Source organism: Toxorhynchites rutilus, chromosome 3, assembly GCF_029784135.1.
Source record: "Toxorhynchites rutilus septentrionalis strain SRP chromosome 3, ASM2978413v1, whole genome shotgun sequence".
In the NCBI taxonomy this organism is placed as follows: domain Eukaryota; kingdom Metazoa; phylum Arthropoda; class Insecta; order Diptera; family Culicidae; genus Toxorhynchites; species Toxorhynchites rutilus.
Genome location: NC_073746.1, coordinates 131,919,187 through 131,939,677, shown reverse-complemented (window position 1 = coordinate 131,939,677; position 20,491 = coordinate 131,919,187). Strand labels below are relative to the sequence as shown.

Genomic DNA, 20,491 nt, shown 5'->3' with positions numbered 1-20,491 from the left:
TGATTTTGTCGAGTTGGCGAAAATGTTACATTGGACCTTTTCAAAAGTTACGCGAGGATTTATAATTTATAGTTTTGAAAAAAATTACATTCAACGATGTTTTTTCTGATTGTATCACGATTTAGAATTTGTCGATACACAGTAAATTTTCACTTACAGAAACGGGTATTTGTTTACGAATAGGATTGTTTTCTGTGTTTGACAGTTATTAGGACGCTCAAAGTGAAAACAATATCTCTGTTTTAAATTTTTTAAAATTGTTCGAATATTGTGTTGTGCTCCAATAAATCTAAAACTGTGCTACTTTATCCATGTTTAATTTGTGGATATTGATGTGAGGAGCGTGTTATTTTGTGTGTCGTGTCGGTTTCGGTATTTGTTTACCTTTTCGTTCGTTTTGAATTCGTCGGTTTCACGCAATTCTCGGTTTTAATTTCGGGTCGTGTGAATTATATTCTAGTGTTTGTCTTTACAAAAAGATGCCGCCTCGTAAAAAGGTATAGTGTATTGTATGTGACCATGAAAGGTTTCGCTTACCGTATTTTACCATTTTCACAGTCCACAAGCAGCACGGAATCCAGCAGCGCCAGTTCATCTGATTCGAGTTCTAGCGACAGCAGCTCGAGCGGTAGTGATTCCGGAAGTTCTAGTAGCGAAAGTGATTCGTCCAGTTCGCAAGATGCAAATACAACGCGTGCCACTAGCAACAGCGCGAATAATGCAAACCGTGAGTTGTGAGTAACAATAACGAATTTATCGCATCTAAAGCTGAATTTATTTTTAGCCCCTAAACCTAACGAGAAAGTCATTCGTCGTAGAAGTTCGGAAACGACAGGCTCAACCACCGGCAAAACGGTGTCAAGCGCAGCTGCGGCAAATGCGTCTGCAAAAGATTCCGACAAAAATGTCGCTGTAAAGCCGACTGGAGCGAAACAACAGAAACCCACGAAAAGTTCGGTTTCGTCAAGCGACGAAGATTCATCAGCAGACGGTAAACCTGTCCCTGCACCAATTGTACAGAAAAAAGTACTGCAAGCGGAAGCTGCCAAGAAAAAGGCTCAGGAGAAGCAAGCGGTTGCGCAAGCTAATGTTGCTCCTGCCACCCTTCCTCCAGCTACCGGTGGGAAAGTCCCACCCTCGGTTATCAAGCAACAACAACAGCAGCAACAGCAGCAGCAGCAGCAGCAGCAGCAGCAGTCACAACAGCCGTTGAAGCAGGGTCCTCCAACAAAAGGCGGAACAAAGGCAAGTGTTTCCTCGAAGGATGCTCCCAAAGTGGCTCCCCCTATAGCTAAGAAGGGACTCACTTCGGCTCTCTCGGCAGCAGCTGCAGCCACGAAGGCTAAAAAGAAAAGCATTTTTTCGCCGGTAAACTCCTCTGAATCGGACGATGAGAAAGAAAAAACGGCCCAAAAGGAACGCCGTACATCAAGTTCTACTTCTAATGGGACTGCTATTGGTGGATCAACGGCACAAGCAAACAAGGAACCTACCGCTTCGGCACAAAACTCAACCAACCAGCAGCAGCAGCAGCAGCAACAGCAGAGAGGTGCGTTTCAATTAAGTTTCAATGTTTTGATTACGATTATTTAATTTTTCGATTCCCTTCAGGTCGTGGCCGGCCCCGTAAGACACCCGCAGCCGTTGCCGGTCCGGTGGCGAAGCCTGTTGCCCAAGTGAAATCGCAAACGGCGTTGGCGTCTCCCCCGAAACCCCAACAATCGCCTGCCAACGCGCAGAAGCAACAGAAACAAGAGGAGGATCATTCGTCGGCTTCATCCAGCTCCACCGATTCGTCCTCGTCCGGTTCGTCTGATTCGGATTCCGATTCTTCGGAGGATTCAAGCCACTCGGCGGCGGCGCATCAGTTGAAAAAGAGCAACAGCGGTGTGAAGCGCCCTTTGGAGCGCACTCCCCAGAAAGGGGACGGCAAGGATGGCGCCACGGACTCGGACGGAGAGAATAACAAACAGACTCGGAAGTTGACCCGTTCTTCGAGCACCCGAAAGTCGAAGCATTTGCTGGGCAAGAATGCCTCCGAGACGGATTCGGATTCGGAGAGTGTTAAGAGGTCCGCATCCAAAAGTCCGGTCAAGAAGGCACCGATCGTGCCAACGAAGGGAAAAGCCAAGAATAGCAGCAAGAAGAAAGATCCCGTGGTGAAAGAGCAACAGATCGAGGAACCGGAACCGGTCGATAATCGCTGTCCGTTGCTGAATTGTGAATCGACCGGTCATCTTGGAGGACAACTTGAGCGGCACTTCATTCTTGATGCGTGTCCTTTGTATCATAACATGACATCGATACAGGCGAAAGATTTTCTTTGCGAGCGAAAGCGTCGAGAGGACGACCGAAAGAAAGTGGTTCCCGTGTATGAAAATTCCAAGAAAATTCAAACCACCGAACAGAAGAACTATCTCCAGAAGATACGAGACATTCGAACGAAATTTAAACCTAACCCACCGCCGGTAGAGAAACCGAAGCTAATCATAGAAAGGGATGAGAATTATATCGACCTTGAGCCATCCTTGGAAGGAATCGTCCCCGATTATGACCTGCAGCTGTTCCGCGAGGCACAGGCTGCCGCCAGTGAGAGCATGGAAAACGAGTTGAAGGAGATGGTCACGGGAAAGGGGACGAGGTTCATTTTCATGGGTAAACACTGCATGCAGGTGTGGTACCAAAGTCCTTACCCGGATGATGTTGCTCGTCTTCCTAAGCTGTATCTGTGTGAGTTTTGTTTGCGGTACCAGAAGTCGGAAGTGGGCATGAAAAGGCACGCTGCCAAATGTGTTTGGAGACACCCTCCTGGGGATGAGGTGAGTTTTGGCAAATCGGAATACTGCCAGAGTTACCCAAAATTAATATTTTGTTCCAGATTTACCGCAAAGGTAAACTCGGGGTGTGGCAAGTGGACGGCAAGCGGCACAAACAATACTGCCAGCATTTGTGTTTGTTGGCTAAGTTTTTCCTTGACCACAAGACGCTTTATTACGACGTGGAACCATTCCTGTTCTACGTTATGACCCTGGCGGATAGCGATGGATGTCATACGGTGGGATACTTCAGCAAGGTAGGTGCAGTTTGGCTTTTGACTAACATGTTTAAAATAAATTGAAACAATAACGAAGAATTATAAACAAATTACGAGAGATGCCTTTGGAACGAATTCCTCCCAAATTCGACAAAATGACGTGTCAAATAACATTATGATTTATATTATAAGTATTTATATACATGTGTAATAACCTTTTTTTGAAGCTTTGCATACTATTTCTATATGATAATCCTGGATACATTTGGTCTCAAATTTATTCACTTTATGAAAGTGTATTGTTTGGTCGCACATTAAGAATTACACATACCAGCAATTCCAAATGAAATCGTCCTAAAAATGCAGATTTGAAAAACTTGTATTTTTGATTCCAATGAAAGCGTGTATTCCGGGAAGAAATATGAGTTTTTCACAGCAATTGGGAATTTTTTGACTGAAGCGTAACTTTTGAAAAGGGCGTAATGATTTTAGTAAGAGAAATCTTTGATAATTTATCTCGAGATATTTAAAAAAATATTTGTAATTTATTGTCTTTTTAATAGTTAATAGGTCCTTTAAATATGTTTGTCGTGTTATACCATCATGTTCATGAGATTTTATGAATTCGCTCCTAATTTCCAACAACTTTTCCAAATACATCGTTATGATAAAGACATATGTTTAGGAGTTACGTTACGAAACATTCGAAGACATGTGGGTTAATACAAAACGTAGCGAAACTAAACAATCTTTTTTATCTTAATACAAACTTCAATCAATCAAAAAAATTGTTGGAAAATATAAGCAAATAAATAAAATTTCCTGAACATGACGGTATAACACGACAAACATATTACAAAAGATTATTTACTATGAAAAGAATTAGAAATATTTTTTTTAAATATCTCGAGAATGGTTGAGTTTAGAAGCAGATTGATAATAACCTTTTTTGTTTTAAATCACATCATAATTCATAATTTGTGGCTAAGAATGATTGCTAACATACAAAAATTCGAAGTTTCGAAAATTCCTAAAAATTCGATGTTCCACAAATTTCGTCAAAAATAGTTTTACCATCTTGGGCCCATTTTTTAAATTTTCTACATGACTTCTATTCCATATGATAAAATTGAAAAAAATATAAAATAATACATATTTTTTGATATCGCAAATCAAAATTTTATTTTGTAAATAAAAAAAAGAGTACTAATTTTCTTCTCAGTGTATATTTTTTTTTTCAAATTAAGCCGACAATACTCTATAACTCTTTCTAACACACTATTTCGGTACGACTCATATTTTTTGAGATATAAATTATCAAAGATTTCTCTCACTCAAGTCGATACGCCCTTTTCAAAATTTACGCTTGAGTCAAAAAATGAACCATGATGATGTATTTGGAAAAGTTGTTGGAAATTATAAGCGAATTCATAAAATTTCATGAACATGACGGTATAACACGACAAACATATTAAAAGGGATTATTTACTATAAAAAAGACAATAAATTAGAAATATATTTTTTTAAATATTTCGAGAATGGCTACATTTAGAAGGAGATTGATAATAACCTTTTTTGTTTTAAATCACATCAGGATTCATAATTTGTGGCTAAAAATGGTTGTTAACATACAAAAATTCCTAAAAATTCGATGTTCCACAAAGTTTGTCAAAAATAGTTTTACCATCTTGGGCCCATTTTTTAAATTTTCTGCATGACTTCTATTTTGTATGAAGAAATAAAAAAAAAATAAAAAATATGTATTTTGGATATTGCAAATTGAATTTTTATTTTGTAAATAAAAAAGTACTAATTTTTTTTTCTCCGTGTACATTTTTTTCATATTTAACCATAAATACTCTATAACTCTTTCTAAGACACTATTTCGGCACGACTCATAGTTTTTGAGATATAAATTATCAAAGATTTCTCTTACTTAAATCTATACGCCCTTTTCAAAAGTTACGCTTGAGTCAAAAAATTCCCAATTGCTGTGGAAAACTTATATTTCCTCTAACCCAAACGGAATACACACTTTCATTCGAATCAAAAATACTCATGTTTTGTCATTTGTCGATTTCATTTGGAATTACTCATACTAATCTCATTCCGATTTCTTTTTATGTTTTGGGCATGTTATTCAAACTATCAGAATAACCATGTCCGATCGTCCGTTATCGTTTTACGTATTGCATGAAGCCTTGGTCATATCATTTACTTATCGTGTACTTCCAAGATATTAGGTGTACCGGTAAGTTTCTTCGGTTTTACAACAAATGGCATAACTTGATTATTATTCCAGTGAATCAAATTTCCAGACATTCGTAGGAAAGCTACTGTCATTGCACGTCTTTTTCAGTATATGTCAAAAAGTTGGAGCGTAAACAACATAGTTTTTTGCCACTTCGAATATGTCGAATTTCGTACCAACGGAAGTGTTTTTGCGGGGACTGTTACTTCATTTATTCAATAAGAAGGAAAAAGCTGCGGAAAGTCATCGCATTTTGGTGGAAGTTTCTGGTGACCATGCTCCAACTGAGTGAACGGACGTGGTTTGCCAAAAAAGTATCTGACAATACTTCAATATTTTTAGGGCTGCTAAAAATGTACGGTATTCATTTGGGAGTCGTTGATAAGTTTCACTGTAAGTGTTCTATTTAGGACCGCGTAAGTCCATGCAGTTTCTTCAATAAAAAAAGGTTGTATTTGATGAAAAATTCGAATTTTATATTTTTTTCTTTGTAAGTCTATATAAAAAAAAAAGTTTTCGCTGCGCTAGAGCTAAAATGAGCTTACAAGTCATCGACAAGCAAAGGTTTTGTGGTTAACGGGCAGTGGCAACTATATTGTCACCATTTTTGCAACTGTTTCAATAGTTTATTTATTATCAAAGATAATGTGTTTGAGTCGATTCCTTGCCAAGTTTCCACAGCCTTATGAAGGATTAAGCCAGGTGTATTGAACAGAAATCTGGATATTGGAAAATCGAAAGTTTGAATTTGTTTGGATTTTTGTCGAAATTTTTTATATTTAACTAGCTGACCCGGCAAACTTCGTCTCACCTAAAATTTATTTTGTTGTTATCTCATTCACGTTTTTTTTTCTAAGCGCTCGTTCATAGGTCCAATCGCAGACCTGTTCATTGATTGATTTTCTAATCTACCCTTTAACATTACCTTTTACTATAAAATTCCTAGTACTTCTACCAAAATTCGTCATTATAATATCAGATTATTTTCAGACACAATTCTCGTTCAAGATTTTTCAACCACTTACAAATAACATGTTTCTCCGTTACATGGAACAAATGTACAAATAGAAAATATGGTAGAATAAAGACAGCCCTAAATCGGACAATTCATTTCTCGAGTTTTGCTCTTATCAACACATTCGGTGATCCATTTTTTTCATATGGATAGGATACGATATAGGAGTACGTTTTATCACAAATTCAATTGTCATGCTTGGTTGGAATATATTTGGTTGAAATATGTATATTATTTTTACGTGATCCTGTCTCCATTTTAGAGGAGGGAGGGGTGTCATACCATCATAGAAACATTTCTTATATTCAAAAACCTGCACATGCCAAATTTGGCTCCATTTGATTGATTAGTTTTCGAGTTATGCAGAAATTTGTGTTTCATTTGTATGGTAGCCTCCCCTTAGAGAGGAGGGAGGAGTGTCGAACCACCATAGAAATGTTTATCGATCCCTAAAACCTCTATATGCCAAGTTTTATTCCATTTGTTGGATTAATTCTCGAGTTGTTCAGCACCCTCCCGTCTTCCTCTTTAGAGAGGAGAAAGGAGTGTCAAACCACCATAAAAACATGTATTGCTCACTTAAACCTCCATATGCCAAATTTGGTTCCATTTGCTTGATTATTTCTCGAGTTATGCAGAGATTTATGTTTCATTTCTATGGCAGCCCCCCTTTAGAGAGGTGGGAGGAGTGTTGAACCACCTTAGAAAATTTTCTTGCCCACTAAAACCTCCACATGCAAAAATTGATTCCGTTTGCTTGATTAGTTCTTGTTTTACGCAGAAATGTATGCTTCATTTGTATGGCAGGCCCCCACCCTTCAGAGAGAGAGGGGAGGAGTGTCTATCTACCATAGAAACGTTTCGTGCCCGCTAGAATCTTCACATGCCAAATTCGGCTCCATTTGCTTGATTAGTTTTCGAGTTATGCAGAAATTTGTGTTTCATTTGTATGGCAGAGAGAGAGAGTTAGAAGATGTGTCGATTCACCATAGAAACGTTTCGTGTCCCCTGAAACCTTCATATGCGTAATTTGGTTTTACTTGTTTGAATAAATCTCGAGTAGTGCAGAAATTTGTGTTTCGTTTGCATGGCAGCTCCCCTTAAGAGAAGGGGGAGGAATATTTAACCACCATAGAATCATTTATTGCGCCCTAAACGACGTTATTGCAAAATACGTTGTGTTATGTACCATTAGACAGAAAATGTATCCAGCAATTTTTTTCTTGGAACACGAACAGAAAATATAGTAAAAAATTTAAATAATTTGACGACTAAAATGGGTATGTTTTTTTGATTGCACTAACCACTTGCTTTCTTCCCCAACGAAACGAGCAATTTTGTTGCCTACATACGGGCGTAAGCTCACATTGTGAGCCGATACGTGTTATGAATGATCTTCCATTTGTGAAAGTTCAATCAATTCGGGCTCAACTCACTTCTATATCGTGCAGGTCTTGCTACTAACAATTTATATTATTGTGGTCCAGCATGTCATAATATCGAGGATGTTGTTTGGTTATGTAGAAATGCAATTAATGAATTTAACAGGCCGACACTATCCGAACGAAAAGTCTACTGTCGGTCCGGAGAAATTGGCGCAAAAATACGAAAAATTCAGTGTCACTGTCATATGTCTATTAGGGTGCCAGCGAAAATGACCATGTCAAATTTCGAAAACCGACCATATACATTTTGTTTATTGGCTCAAAAAAAAAAGACCTGTGTAAAGCTTCAGCTCAATCGGACATGATTTAGGGGTGCTTCAAAGCTCTCAAAGTTTTGATTTTTTCATCCTCGAAAACCTTCCAAGGGGGGAGTAACGGAAAAGATGCCTGTTCCTTTACATTTCGGCCTGTGACACAAAGTTATTGTGCGAGGCGTGTAGCTTCTTGACGAACTTCCGTGATACTTAAGAACGATAAAGCAGCTCCATTTCCTCACACTCTCTCTCTTCCAGGCGGCGCTTTTCTTTCCCGAAATTATTTGAGCTGAAGAGCTGCGTTTTGTTGATTTCGAGCAGATCCGAATCCGCTCATTAGGATGAAGCGATTCATTTGAACAGTTTATAAGCGGATTGCACATCTCTAGTAAGAACACAGTTGTTCACGCTCTCCGTTTTACTCTCAGCAAAAAAGCTCCTCCCGTGTATATTTATACGATCCAATTTTGTTTTATAATGTGGTGTAATATACTCGAGCATTGGTATGACGGCGCCAGTAGTTGTGCGGAACGATTGTGTCACATTTATCTGAAAGACAGTTACCCGAAAGACATTCACCCGAAATCCAATCACTCGAATGTAACAAATACCCGAATGCGACAAGTACTCGAATGAAACATTAACCGAATGACCATTTATCCGAATGTAACATTTACTCAAATTCAACATTTACTCGAATGTAACATTTACACGAATGCAACCTTTACCTGCACGCAACATTTACCCGAATGTAACATTCACCCGAATGTGATATTTACCTGAATGTAACATTTACCCGAATGTAACGCTTACCCGAATGTACTATTACCAGTAGGTATAAAATTCATAGTATAAGATATTGGAATATGTCAAAAAAAAAAAAAAAAAAAGACAAATACGCTAGAGTTTGGCAGCGATTCACTGGGCGCTGGACAGCGTCGCCTCACGACCTGTTGAACACTATTACATTGTAACGGATAGTCTTAGCTCTGTCGAAGCTATCCATTCAGTGAGGCCGGAAAAGCACTCGCCGTACTTCCTTGAGAGAATAAGAGAAATTTTGATTGCTTTACACAGACGCTGTTATGTCATTACCTTTGTCTGGGTCCCTTCACATTGCTCAATTCCGGGTAATGAGAGGGCTGACTCATTGGCAAAGGTAGGTGCAATTGAAGGCGATATTTATCAGCGTCAAATCGCCTTCAATGAATTTTATTCTTTAGTCCGTAAAAATACCATCGCTAACTGGCAACGTAAGTGGAACGAAGATGAATTCGATTATCCCTAAGGTTAGCCTCAAACCATGGTTCAAAAGTCTGGACTTGAGTCGGGACTTTATTCGCACCTTCTCTCGACTCATGTCCAATCACTGTTCGTTAGACGCGCTACTCTTTCGTTTTAATCTTGCCGATGGCAAATATCTGTGCTTGTGGCCAAGGTTACCACGACATCGAACACGTTGTTTGGTCGTGCGAGGTGTATCTTGTTGCCAGATCGAATTTAGAAAACTCTCTTCGAGCCAGAGGAAGACAGCCCTATGTGCCGGTGAGAGATGTGTTGGCTCGGTTAGACCTTGATTACATGTCCCAAATATATGTCTTCCTGAAAGTTATCGATCTTCGTGTGTGATTGTCCTTATATTCTTATATTCTTCTTTTCCTTTTCCTTCGCGAGAAATCAAATCCCTTCTTACTAACAATAGAATAAGGTGAAATGTAAATACATATTATATATAAGATAGGCTTAACAATTGAGTGTAATGAATGTGAGTGTGAATGTGAATGTGAACATTGTCAACATATTCCTATATCCCTTCCTTTTCCTGAAAAAAAATATCACCCTTCTAAACTCGAGCAAACCGCGAGTAATCGGTTCTCTACTTCATTAACATTAGAATCAATGAAAAATGTTTATATATACTTGTAACAATACAGATATGAGTTTGGCTCCTTTAAACTTATGTAACTGAGCCTGTTAAAATAAACGATTTCATAAAAAAACACATTGGAGTCGCTTTTTAAGCGGGGGATACGTGCCGCGTAAAAGAAAAACGTGTAAATTCCAGATCGCACAATAAATCGGTTTACACTGGAGTTACTTTTTACGCGGTTGATACGTGCCATGTTAAAAAAAAGGCGAAATTTCCGAAATCCGCGTAAAAACGCGTAAAAAGTGGCTTCAGTGTAATGTGTTGGAAGGAGATAAAAGTATTATAACACAAAAATATTATAACACAGCGAAATTCTAGAGCATTCACGAGAAACAAAGTCATTCGAATACCTTTTATCTGGATAGAAAGTTTACCCGAATGATACATAATTTCGAATGAGAATGAAAGAACTATTTTTAAAATAACGCTAACGCTCGGTCGGATCATACTGAAGGATCGTCTTCTATGTTTCAAACTAACCGGGCAATCGGTGGAACACAGATTTGCTTGCAAGAGGCCGCAGCTACACTAATTTTCGAAAATGAATCAGCGAAGTATCTCGCATCATTTGCAAATTTACTCATTACAATTTTTCACTTTACGGCGTTTTTGTGTTTCTTCTACAGCATGTTGTATTGATTAAATCTTATTTGTTATGAGGAGATTCGATAAAACTCATAACCAAATTTGTCGAAAATTTTTACTTTTTTCATTCGGGTATTTGTTACATTCGGGTGAATGTCAGAAATATTAAAGCGCGGGAAAACCATCATGAGTATAAATATTCACAGAAAAAAGCGTAATTTCTTTTTTTAATTTATTCTGGGGTCAATGTAATGGGGGCGAAGTCTCCATCTAACGAGGATAAGGAATCGAGGCGGCCCAAGCCGCCAAGATGATGCGATCCGAATCGACCGCCGACCCGCCGTCGGAAGCGGCGGTGTCTCGCACGCAAACCTCTGCTCCACATTGTCAGGTTAGTTTGAAACATAGGATACACATGGTCATACATTAGATGGCATACATTTGTCTGGTGCTTTATGTTTGCCCGGGTAACTATCGGTATTTTGGTTCGGACATTTAGCGCGCAAAATCATAACTCGTATACTAGCGCACTAGTTTTAGTGTACATTCACGATCGATTACAGATAATGACACCGAAAAATATGAATGGTTCATTCTGAGTACGTATATCATTCTGTATTTCTGGTACAATTTGCGATGAAGTGCTCCTCTAACATCCTCCAAACTTTGATCGATCGGCTAAAAAACAGCTGAACGTGTCAATTTGATACATGTTTTGGGGATACACTAGGCTAAAAATTTGAACTACAACTTACTGCAATATTTGCAAAATTGTAGATGATTTTGTGAAACACTACAATAAACTTGTTGTTAGCACTTTTTTGAAATCAATGCAAAAAATTTAAATGAATTTCTTTTCGTGGAAGCAATAAATTAACCATGTACAAAATTGATTGATGTTTTCAAAACTGCCTCTCGATTTGCGGTGCGATCATTATTTATTGAATCATTCATCATCACAAAACAGAGGGGCAATTTTTAATTCAAACAGGTATATCTCTGTATGGAAAGGTCATACAGAAACGTTCTAGGAATTGAATGAAAGTTGGTTGATAAGGTTAATTGGATTTGCTATTTAGGTTGGTTAGAGCAAAAATAGGTGCTCCTGTGGCCGAGTGGCTAACGTCCCACATAATCATGCTGAGGATTCGGGTTCGATTCCCGTTCTGGTCGGGGGATTTTTCGTCAAAGAAATTTCTTCTGACTTGCACTGTGGTCACGCGTATTCTAAAGTTTGCTACTCCCGAATACATTCAAGGCGTGTTATTCGGCATAGAAATCTTCACCAGGTACTACTAATAAAATATGACGCAGGTGATACCTATTTTGAAAAAGGCAAAAGTTCCACTGGGAACGTTAGTGCCATCCAAAAAAAAAGAGCAAACATTGTGTTAGTCCACCAAATCTTTGAAAATACAGAAAAAATCGAATTTGTATTTCTTCTCGATGTTGTTGTCCACTTCACCTACACGCACTAAGATAGATAAAAATATGTACGTAAAATATTCTAATGCCTGAAAGTTGGAGGTTTAAAATGATATCTCATCTGTATGCCTTGATTTTTCACGAAGTTACAGCTTGTTAAAAGTCACTAAAATTTCCGACTTTGCACTTTGTTTCTTTTTTTGTGTGTGTTTATTTCACCTGGAAATTTCACTGTAGATCATGTGCGTAATCGATATTTTCAAATTTTACCATTTTTCTGCAATATTTATTGTATCTTTCTAATTTGGGTGGAGACGAACGCAACGATATAAAGACATCCCAAATCCCATCATCCTTTTTTTTGTGATGATGAGTTATATGCAGGATTGCCAACAATAACTTTAAAAAATCAGGAAGAATGAATATAAAAATGAGGATAAACCAGGATAGCTCATAAAGGGGTTGTCCGAAAAGTTAATGTCGATTTCCGGGAAAACAAAAACATAATTTTCAATCAAAGCATTCTAATTTAATTTTATATCCATAGTTCTGTTTCACAATCTTTCACACAGCTCAAATATTCTATCCGCCCAGAACATTCCTCGGCTTCCTCGCCGAAAACTGCTGCGAGCCATACATGTTAGAAACAAGTTGCTCGGTAGTACTTGGTAGTAGTGCTCATAATACAGAATCCATTCCAAATTCCACCAGAAACAGAGTACATCTTTCTTCGGGTGAAGACCAGATATGTAAAAGAATTTATAAACATGGTATAAATCCTCGCATAAGCGGAAATGCTAGTGTTTCGCCTGACCTTTAGATCGTTTATATTTTTCCGAAAAACCTACAGCATCACTACAGTCAATCGCAGAGAAATCAATATTAAAATTTTCACTGAATTCATCGTCCATGCTTTGGAATGAATCTTTACTTAACAAACGAGGAAAGCATATCAGCAGTGGAAGACTTATTGAATTTTTCCTAATTTTTATGATATTTAGTACGGTTATAGATATATTTACCATATTCCTATCATTAAAGTTTATTTTACTTTGAATCAGACTAACAAATCACATATAAAATCTTTTTATATTGACTGTGGATTTAAAATTTTTCCCTTGAGTAATTTTACATTCCGAAACGTATTCCTACATTAATAACTCTGGGGATACATCTACATACACATTCTCCTCAATAAGGCAATGTTGTTCTTCAACTTTATTTCGTTGTAATTTCATAAATTCGTCAGACAATCTGGCTTCATGAAATTTTCTAGCACTGTTTTGGAAAGCCACGAAACAATTGAGGGTAGAGATAAAAAAAGTTAAGTACAAACTTTAACTTAATGTAAGACATATACAAGTGCGTAACGGAGAAATATAACTATAATAAGATAAAAAACAGATAAAAAAAAAAAACAATTGAGGGTAGAGATAAAAAAATAAATACAGCTATAAATACAGAATTTAACTTAATGTAAATTATATACAAGTGAGTGAATCGGAGAACTATCATGACAGAAAACTTTGACATGGAAACCAGTATATTTGTTATGAATAATGTAAAGAGTACAAAAAACAAGAAAAATCAGGATAAATTGAGTGTTCGTCAGGATATCATGGAGCATGCTAAAAAGTCTGGGAAATCCTGAAAAATCAGGAAGGTTGGCATCTCTGTTTATATGTACGAAAAAAAAACCTTTGTTTCATATACAACAGGGGTGGCCAAACTTTTGGGCATCACGGGCGACTAATTGTTCAAATGTTAGGCTGCGGTCTTCCAACGTTGACTGTATGAAACAATCATTAGAAAATTATTAGACAATGAAATAAAGTCTCTTAACCAACCTGAACTCGCGCACAGTGTCACAGACTGTGCGTGTCTCTGTAATTTAGCTATCGTGTATTTTAAGGTGTTATTTGTATTTATTTAAAATAAGAAAACATATAATTAAATGAAACAACTTCAGAAAATATTTTTTCGTCAACTTGATCCAGTTTCAATAATCACTCAATTCAGCCTTCTCACATAATAGGGCTCAATATATGATTTTAGAATTTAATAATTTCTCACTCTTAACTGTTGTTCTTTCCATGGGTATATTTCTTGAAAGAAATCTGTACAGTTAATTCACTTTACTTATCATAGTTTTCAAATTAAAATAACAATACTTGATTAAAACTTACATTCGTAGTCATTAAAGGCGAAGTTTTTTCCAAAAATTTAATTTTTATTGATTTATCTTCGTTATCTGATATCGTAATCCTAAATTAAAGAAGCGATAAACAACAGTTGCCGAAAAACAACAAATGAAAAAACGAATCGCAGAATGTCAATTGATGTCAGAGTGCGAAGAGATTCTGAAGGTTTCAGTTGTTCGAATTATTAAAAACAAAATACTAGAATATTTTTTGGATTGCTGACTGCAAATTCACATAATACATGCCAAATAAGCCGCACAAATTTGGCCTAAAGTTTTGGTTGGCAGCAGATATTTAATCACGGCAAATACGTTGTAAATGGGCTCCCTTACTTAGATAAGGATGAAACGCGAACTTCAACATTCTTGAGCGAATTTGTAGTTCTAAAGTTAGCCGAACCATATCTTCATTGAGGCAGAAATATAACCACGGATTATTTTCGCACCAGTAAATAAAATAGTTGCAAAAGAACTAGTTTAGTTGAAACTAATCGAGTCATCTATATACAGTCAACCCTGCTATAACGCGGTGAGTGCGTACCGCGTTATTTGGAAACCGCACTATAAGAAACTCTGATTTTGCATACAAACCAGGCTAATCCGTAGCGCGTTGTATGGAAACCATCTACCGTGTTGTATGGAAATCGCGCTATGAGAAACTCAGAATGAGTACAAATCACATCATTCGTACCGCGTAGTATGGAGACCAATAAGAGATCATAAAAGGAAATAAAAAAAATATAAAAAAATAAAACAAAAAGTAGATGGGTCCGAGCCTAGGGGCACGGACGGAGGTTTGACGTAGGACTTTAATTGTTCAGAACAGTTGTTTTTTTTAAATGTAATTCGTTTCATTGTTCAGAAATCTATTAGTTTAATTCGTTTGAAACTCTAATTGGTAGCCCTGAAAAGTAGCTTTTTCGGTGGAATAATGTTCGTTTGCAGCCTATCACAATCAAGTCATATTGGTTCTACTTCTCAATCTTTTTCCTGAGTCATTGAGAATTATGAATGTGAGATTAATATTTCATTTCGTTTCATTTTTGTGATGCGATGTAATGCCGATCTCAATAGGTCCTCGCATGATAATCACTGCCATCCTCCTAGTATGTATATCATATTCCGCTGTACAATTGCCCATGTTGTCACTCGCTTATGGTGTCCATCACTCCGTCATATACAGAAGTCATTCCCTAACTGGACTATATTCAACTGGACTTATCTATAACAGGGCGTACGTTAACTGGGATGCAAAGCAGTTATGTATCAATAATAGATGTTATCTTCAATTCGAAGTATTGTTTTTGCTGTTTTGCAGGCCAGTTAGCGAGTAAAATTCGATAAGTGTATTGATTTTTCGGCCGAATAAACGAACCTCTTTTTTTTTGTTAAATTGTACACTTGTTTAATTATTTCCACTGTTGATGTCTCAGGCAAAAAATTGCTGTCATTGCCAAACCTATCGAACTACTCGGTGAGTTCAAGGCAGATCTATGGAAAAAGGTGCGCTCGTTTGGTTACTGAGCTGGGTTAGAGGAGCGGTAGAAAACAGTATGGCAGAAAGCGGTAGTAGAGGGTTTATCTGAAATGTTAAAGAGAAAGGATGATCACAAGAGTTTGAATGAATTCTGCACTCTCTCATTATTTAAGTAGTGTTCAGCTGCTACTAGTATTTTATTCGAAGATAAAAGTTTGCAACATGAACTGTTGTAGAGTTCATAAATGTGCACAAGCGTATTCTGTTTTGTTTTCAAAAAATCGGTATACTTTAAAAATGGTTAAAGAAATGCAGATTGAGTATGCGAAGCCACTTCTTTAACTTCAGCATCATCAACGTTTTTATCAGATAGGATAAATTTGCTGTCAAATGGTATATATTATAACATTTATCGTAAGAAAGATTCTGCGTAATATGCACTTGAAAATTCTTAATAAACGTTACATTTTCGTAGAGTGACCCTCCTATGTAGAAATCAAAAACGTAGTTCTACGTCAAAACAAAACTAAAAATTTTCATTTAAATTTCAAAATTTTAAAACAGTATTCAGGTGTTCCTATCTGATAAAAACGTTGATGATGCTGAAGTTAAAGAAGTGGCTTCGCATACTCAATCTGCATTTCTTTAACCATTTTTAAAGTATACCGATTTTTTGAAAACAAAACAGAATACGCTTGTGCACATTTATGAACTCTACAACAGTTCATGTTGCAAACTTTTATCTTCGAATAAAATACTAGTAGCAGCTGAACACTACTTAAATAATGAGAGAGTGCAGAATTCATTCAAACTCTTGTGATCATCCTTTCTCTTTAACATTTCAGATAAACCCTCTACTACCGCTTTCTGCCATACTGTTTTCTACCGCTCCTCTAACCCAGCTCAGTAACCAAACGAGCGCACCTTTTTCCATAGATCTGCCTTGAACTCACCGAGTAGTTCGATAGGTTTGGCAATGACAGCGAATCATATCCTCTAAGCCGGAGCTTGCTTGAAACCGATGTCGTGAACGGCTAAGAAATTATCTTGAATGTTTATATAAACACTAGCTGACCCGGCAAACTTCGTCCCGCCCAAAATTTGTTTTTGTTATCAATACCTTCAAACATTCACGTTTTCTTAATAAGCGCAAGTTCATGAGTCCAATCACAGAACTGGTCATTGATTGATCTTCTAATCATTCCCGCTGAATTTACCTTTTACTAAAAAAATCCTAGTACTTCTACCAAAACTCATCATTATAATATAAGATTATTTTCAGACACAATTCTCGTTCAAGATTTTTCCACCACTTGCAAATAACATGTTTCTCCGTTACATGGAATACATGTTTGATACAGAAAATATGATAGAATAAAGACAGACCTCTCCCCTCTTCTCCCCTTAGAGAGGGGGGAGGGGTGTCCATTCACCATAGAAACGTTTCGTGTCCCCTAAAATTTTCACATGCCAAATTTAGCTCCATTTGCTTGATTAGTTTTCGAGTTATGCAGAAATTTGTTTTTCATTTGTATGGCAGACCCCTTAAGAGAAGGGGGAGGAGTGTCTAACCACCGTAAAAACATTTATTGCACCCTAAAACCTCCACATGCCAAATTTGGTTTCGTTTGCTAGATTAATTCTCGAGTAATGCAGAAATTTGTGTTTCATTTGTATGGCAGCCCCCCCTCAGAGAGGAGGTTGAAGTGCCTAACCATCTCTCTAAGGGGGGAAACACATATTTCTGCATTACTCGAGAATTAATCAAGCAAATGAAACAAATTAGGGATATGCAGGTTTTAGGGTGCAATAAATGTTTATATGGTGGTTAGACTTTCCATCCTCCCGCTCTATAAGGGTGGGGCTGACAAACAAATGAAACTCAGATTTCTGCATTACTCGAGAATTAATCAAGCAAATGGAACCAAATTTGGCATGTGGAGGTTTTAGGGTGCAATAAATGTTTTTACGATGGTTAGACACTCCACCCCCTCTCTCTAAGGGGAAGCTGCGATACAAATTTCAACGGAATCGATTAGAAGATCAATCAATGAACAGTTCTGCGATTGGACTCATGAACTTGCTCATAGTAAGAAAACGTGAATGTTTGAAGGTATTGATAACAAAAAACAAATTTTGGGCGGGACGAAGTTTGCCGGGTCAGCTATTGAAGGATAGAATGAAGTTGTATTCTTCAGAACATTTATAAATCTCACAACTAATATGTTTTATTGGGGTGGAGGGATATTTAATCCATTGCGTTTGGAGGTGACACTTTCCTAGACAGGTGGCGGGCGACTAGGAATACCAACGCGGGCGACCGGTAGACCGCGGACTAGCGTTTGGCCATCCCTGATATATAGCAAGCATGTCAATGTGCTTTGAGGATAAATCATGTAGCCTCATTGAGTAAAAATAAATTTGTTAGATTCACATAAAAGCTTATCCGCTCACAGTACAGAAAATGAAATTGGATTATATAAAAAATATAATGAAAAGGTATAATTTTGTTTGCATGAGCTATGCTTTGATTGAACGGCAGTTGAAGGTGATAGCGAATCGAGAAAGATTTTGTTGAAATGTTAAGAAAATTTCTTGAGTTCAAAAGCTTGCAAATCATGAAAATCAAATAGCACAACCTTTCATGGTTAAAATCTCATTTGACAAATGTACTTCGCCGAATTGAGCTGCCTCGAAAATGGGAAATGCAAGCGAACGAAGGGTATTTCACCCTTGCTGTCATCGTTCACATAAAGGTAACTATGGCTAACGACGCCATCGGGAACGACGGATGTGAACAACCGAACTGTGTTTTTGGCCGGGACGATATAGGAAGCCCGCAGCATCCGCCATCGGATGACGAAAGTTCGAGACCTGAGCGAGGAAGTGCAGCGAAGCAGCGGTTGCCAAAGACAGCTTCAGAATTGCCGAGCTTCAACGAAGCCCGCTGCAGTGAAGCACATAGACTTTTCCCGGGAGAAGCAGCTTCTTCGCAACCAATACCAAAATTGTGTAAAATCTTTTCCCCTTCTACCCCGTGTCTGGTAGCCAAGCGCCGTTTCGGGGTGGAATTGTTGGGACGGGGAACCACAGTCGGTGCTACATAAGCAAGCGGCACTGTGAGAAGCCATTTCCTGGTTCCGGGAGTTTTATTACACCTTCCTGCAGATCCAAACCCGACTCGCGGCGGCGGCGGCAGCAGACAGCATCTTGGCAGGCGCTAGGTTTTTTTTCGGGCTAGGGAACGTTCGGCTTTGTCATTGACCTCCGCCGACAGCTTCAATGTAATTCACTTTTTGGTCTGTTCCGAACGCGACGCTACCATGTTTGTTCTCGAGAGTGTGGATGGTTGTGTGGGACATTTGTCCGTTCCGATGTTGGGGGAAAAGTCTCTCTCGGGGCAACCGGAGTGGGAAAAGGCAAAAGTCAGTAGCCAAGCGCGCAGACACAGTGGAACCATGTCCAGCAATGATATATCATCTAATTAAGGGAGATGGCTTTTGTTGCGAGGTGTCACTGTGCTGAAAATGCGATAATGGAGAGATAAGTTTCTCCTCTCATATGCATAATGCATTGCGAGAGCTCGGCGAGGGCAGTAGCAGGCGCATAAAGTGAACTTGAACAATATACGTCTGTGTATGCTCTACCACGTTTGAGATATTTATTGATAGCAGAATTATATTTATCAATACAGGAGTGAAACAGTATAACATAAATTTGACATAATTTTTTGTTTTGTAAACCGAAAATTTACAACAAATATTACAAATTTGTAGGCTTACATAATGCTACATGTAGACAAAGTTACATGTTTATTACATGAATTAGATTTGATTCGAACCTTTTCTCACGAACGTGGTTTTTACAAAGCTCACGTATTTTCAATCAATGTTTACAGTGTAAACTACCTGAAACTATGGGACTTATTAATTTTACGATGATACGTTCTCTGGAATGTCAAAATTTTGTCTCACATTGTTGTTCATTCATCTTAGTTCAATCAAACATTTGCTGAAAACGATTTCAGGGGTTACGCCCTGCAGCCACGGCTGTGTTCATTCGACGGTTTCGGCATAGTGTTGCATTTCCACGGAAAGGCAGCACATTTTTGTTGTTGTCGCTCCGCTTTTTCTCTTCTATTGTATAACTAAAAGAACTGTTCGTACATATATAGATGCGCTTCTTACCGAGCTTGCTGGAAACGAGGAAAACTGCTCCAGGTCATAAAGTGTGTTTCATTCACCATATTGTGTGCAAGTGACTGTCCCGGCATTCTAGTATTTTCGGGGGGATCCAATTTGAAATAAAATAAAAAAAAGTAAAAAAAATCATTTAAGTTAAACGGAAATAATAATAATAGAAATGCAAATATAATTATGCAAATAAAATCGTGGGGCATATGATGAAACAACTAACTGTGGATAATGAAAATCCCACTTTCCCACGATTTTATTTTAGTCTCATCATTTTTTTTTTATTTAAATCGTTTATTTTTACAGGCTCAGTTACATAGGTTTAAAGGAGCCGAACTCCTTACTGTATTGTTACTAGTATATATACATTATTCCTTAATTCTAATGTTAATAATATAGGAAACCGATTACTCGCGGTCGACTCGTGTTTAGAAGGTTGAAGGATATGTTGACAATGATCACACTCACACTCTCAATCACACTCATCACACTCAATTCTTAAACCTATCTTATATCTAATATGTATTTACATTTCATCTTATTCTTAAGAAGGGATCCGATCTCACAAAGAAAAAGGAAAAACTAAGGGTATAAGGACAATCACACACGAAGATCGATAGCTTTACGGAATACATATATTTGGGACATGTAATCAAGGTCTAACCGAGCCAACACGTCTCTC

The 20,491-nt window shown here is 37.7% G+C and overlaps 1 protein-coding gene across 1 annotated transcript in view; it reads left to right on the top strand.

Annotated features, from left to right (window-relative positions):
- The first annotated feature begins 206 nt into the window (after positions 1 to 206).
- Positions 207 to 20,491, top strand: part of LOC129777755 (histone acetyltransferase KAT7) — a 224,144-nt gene continuing 203,859 nt past the window's right edge. The window contains exons 1-5 of the mRNA XM_055784217.1: positions 207 to 497; positions 559 to 727; positions 785 to 1,549; positions 1,612 to 2,819; positions 2,879 to 3,073. Of these exons, the coding sequence (XP_055640192.1) occupies positions 480 to 497; positions 559 to 727; positions 785 to 1,549; positions 1,612 to 2,819; positions 2,879 to 3,073 (2,355 nt within the window). The 5' untranslated portion in view covers positions 207 to 479. The remainder of the gene's footprint in view (positions 498 to 558; positions 728 to 784; positions 1,550 to 1,611; positions 2,820 to 2,878; positions 3,074 to 20,491) is intronic.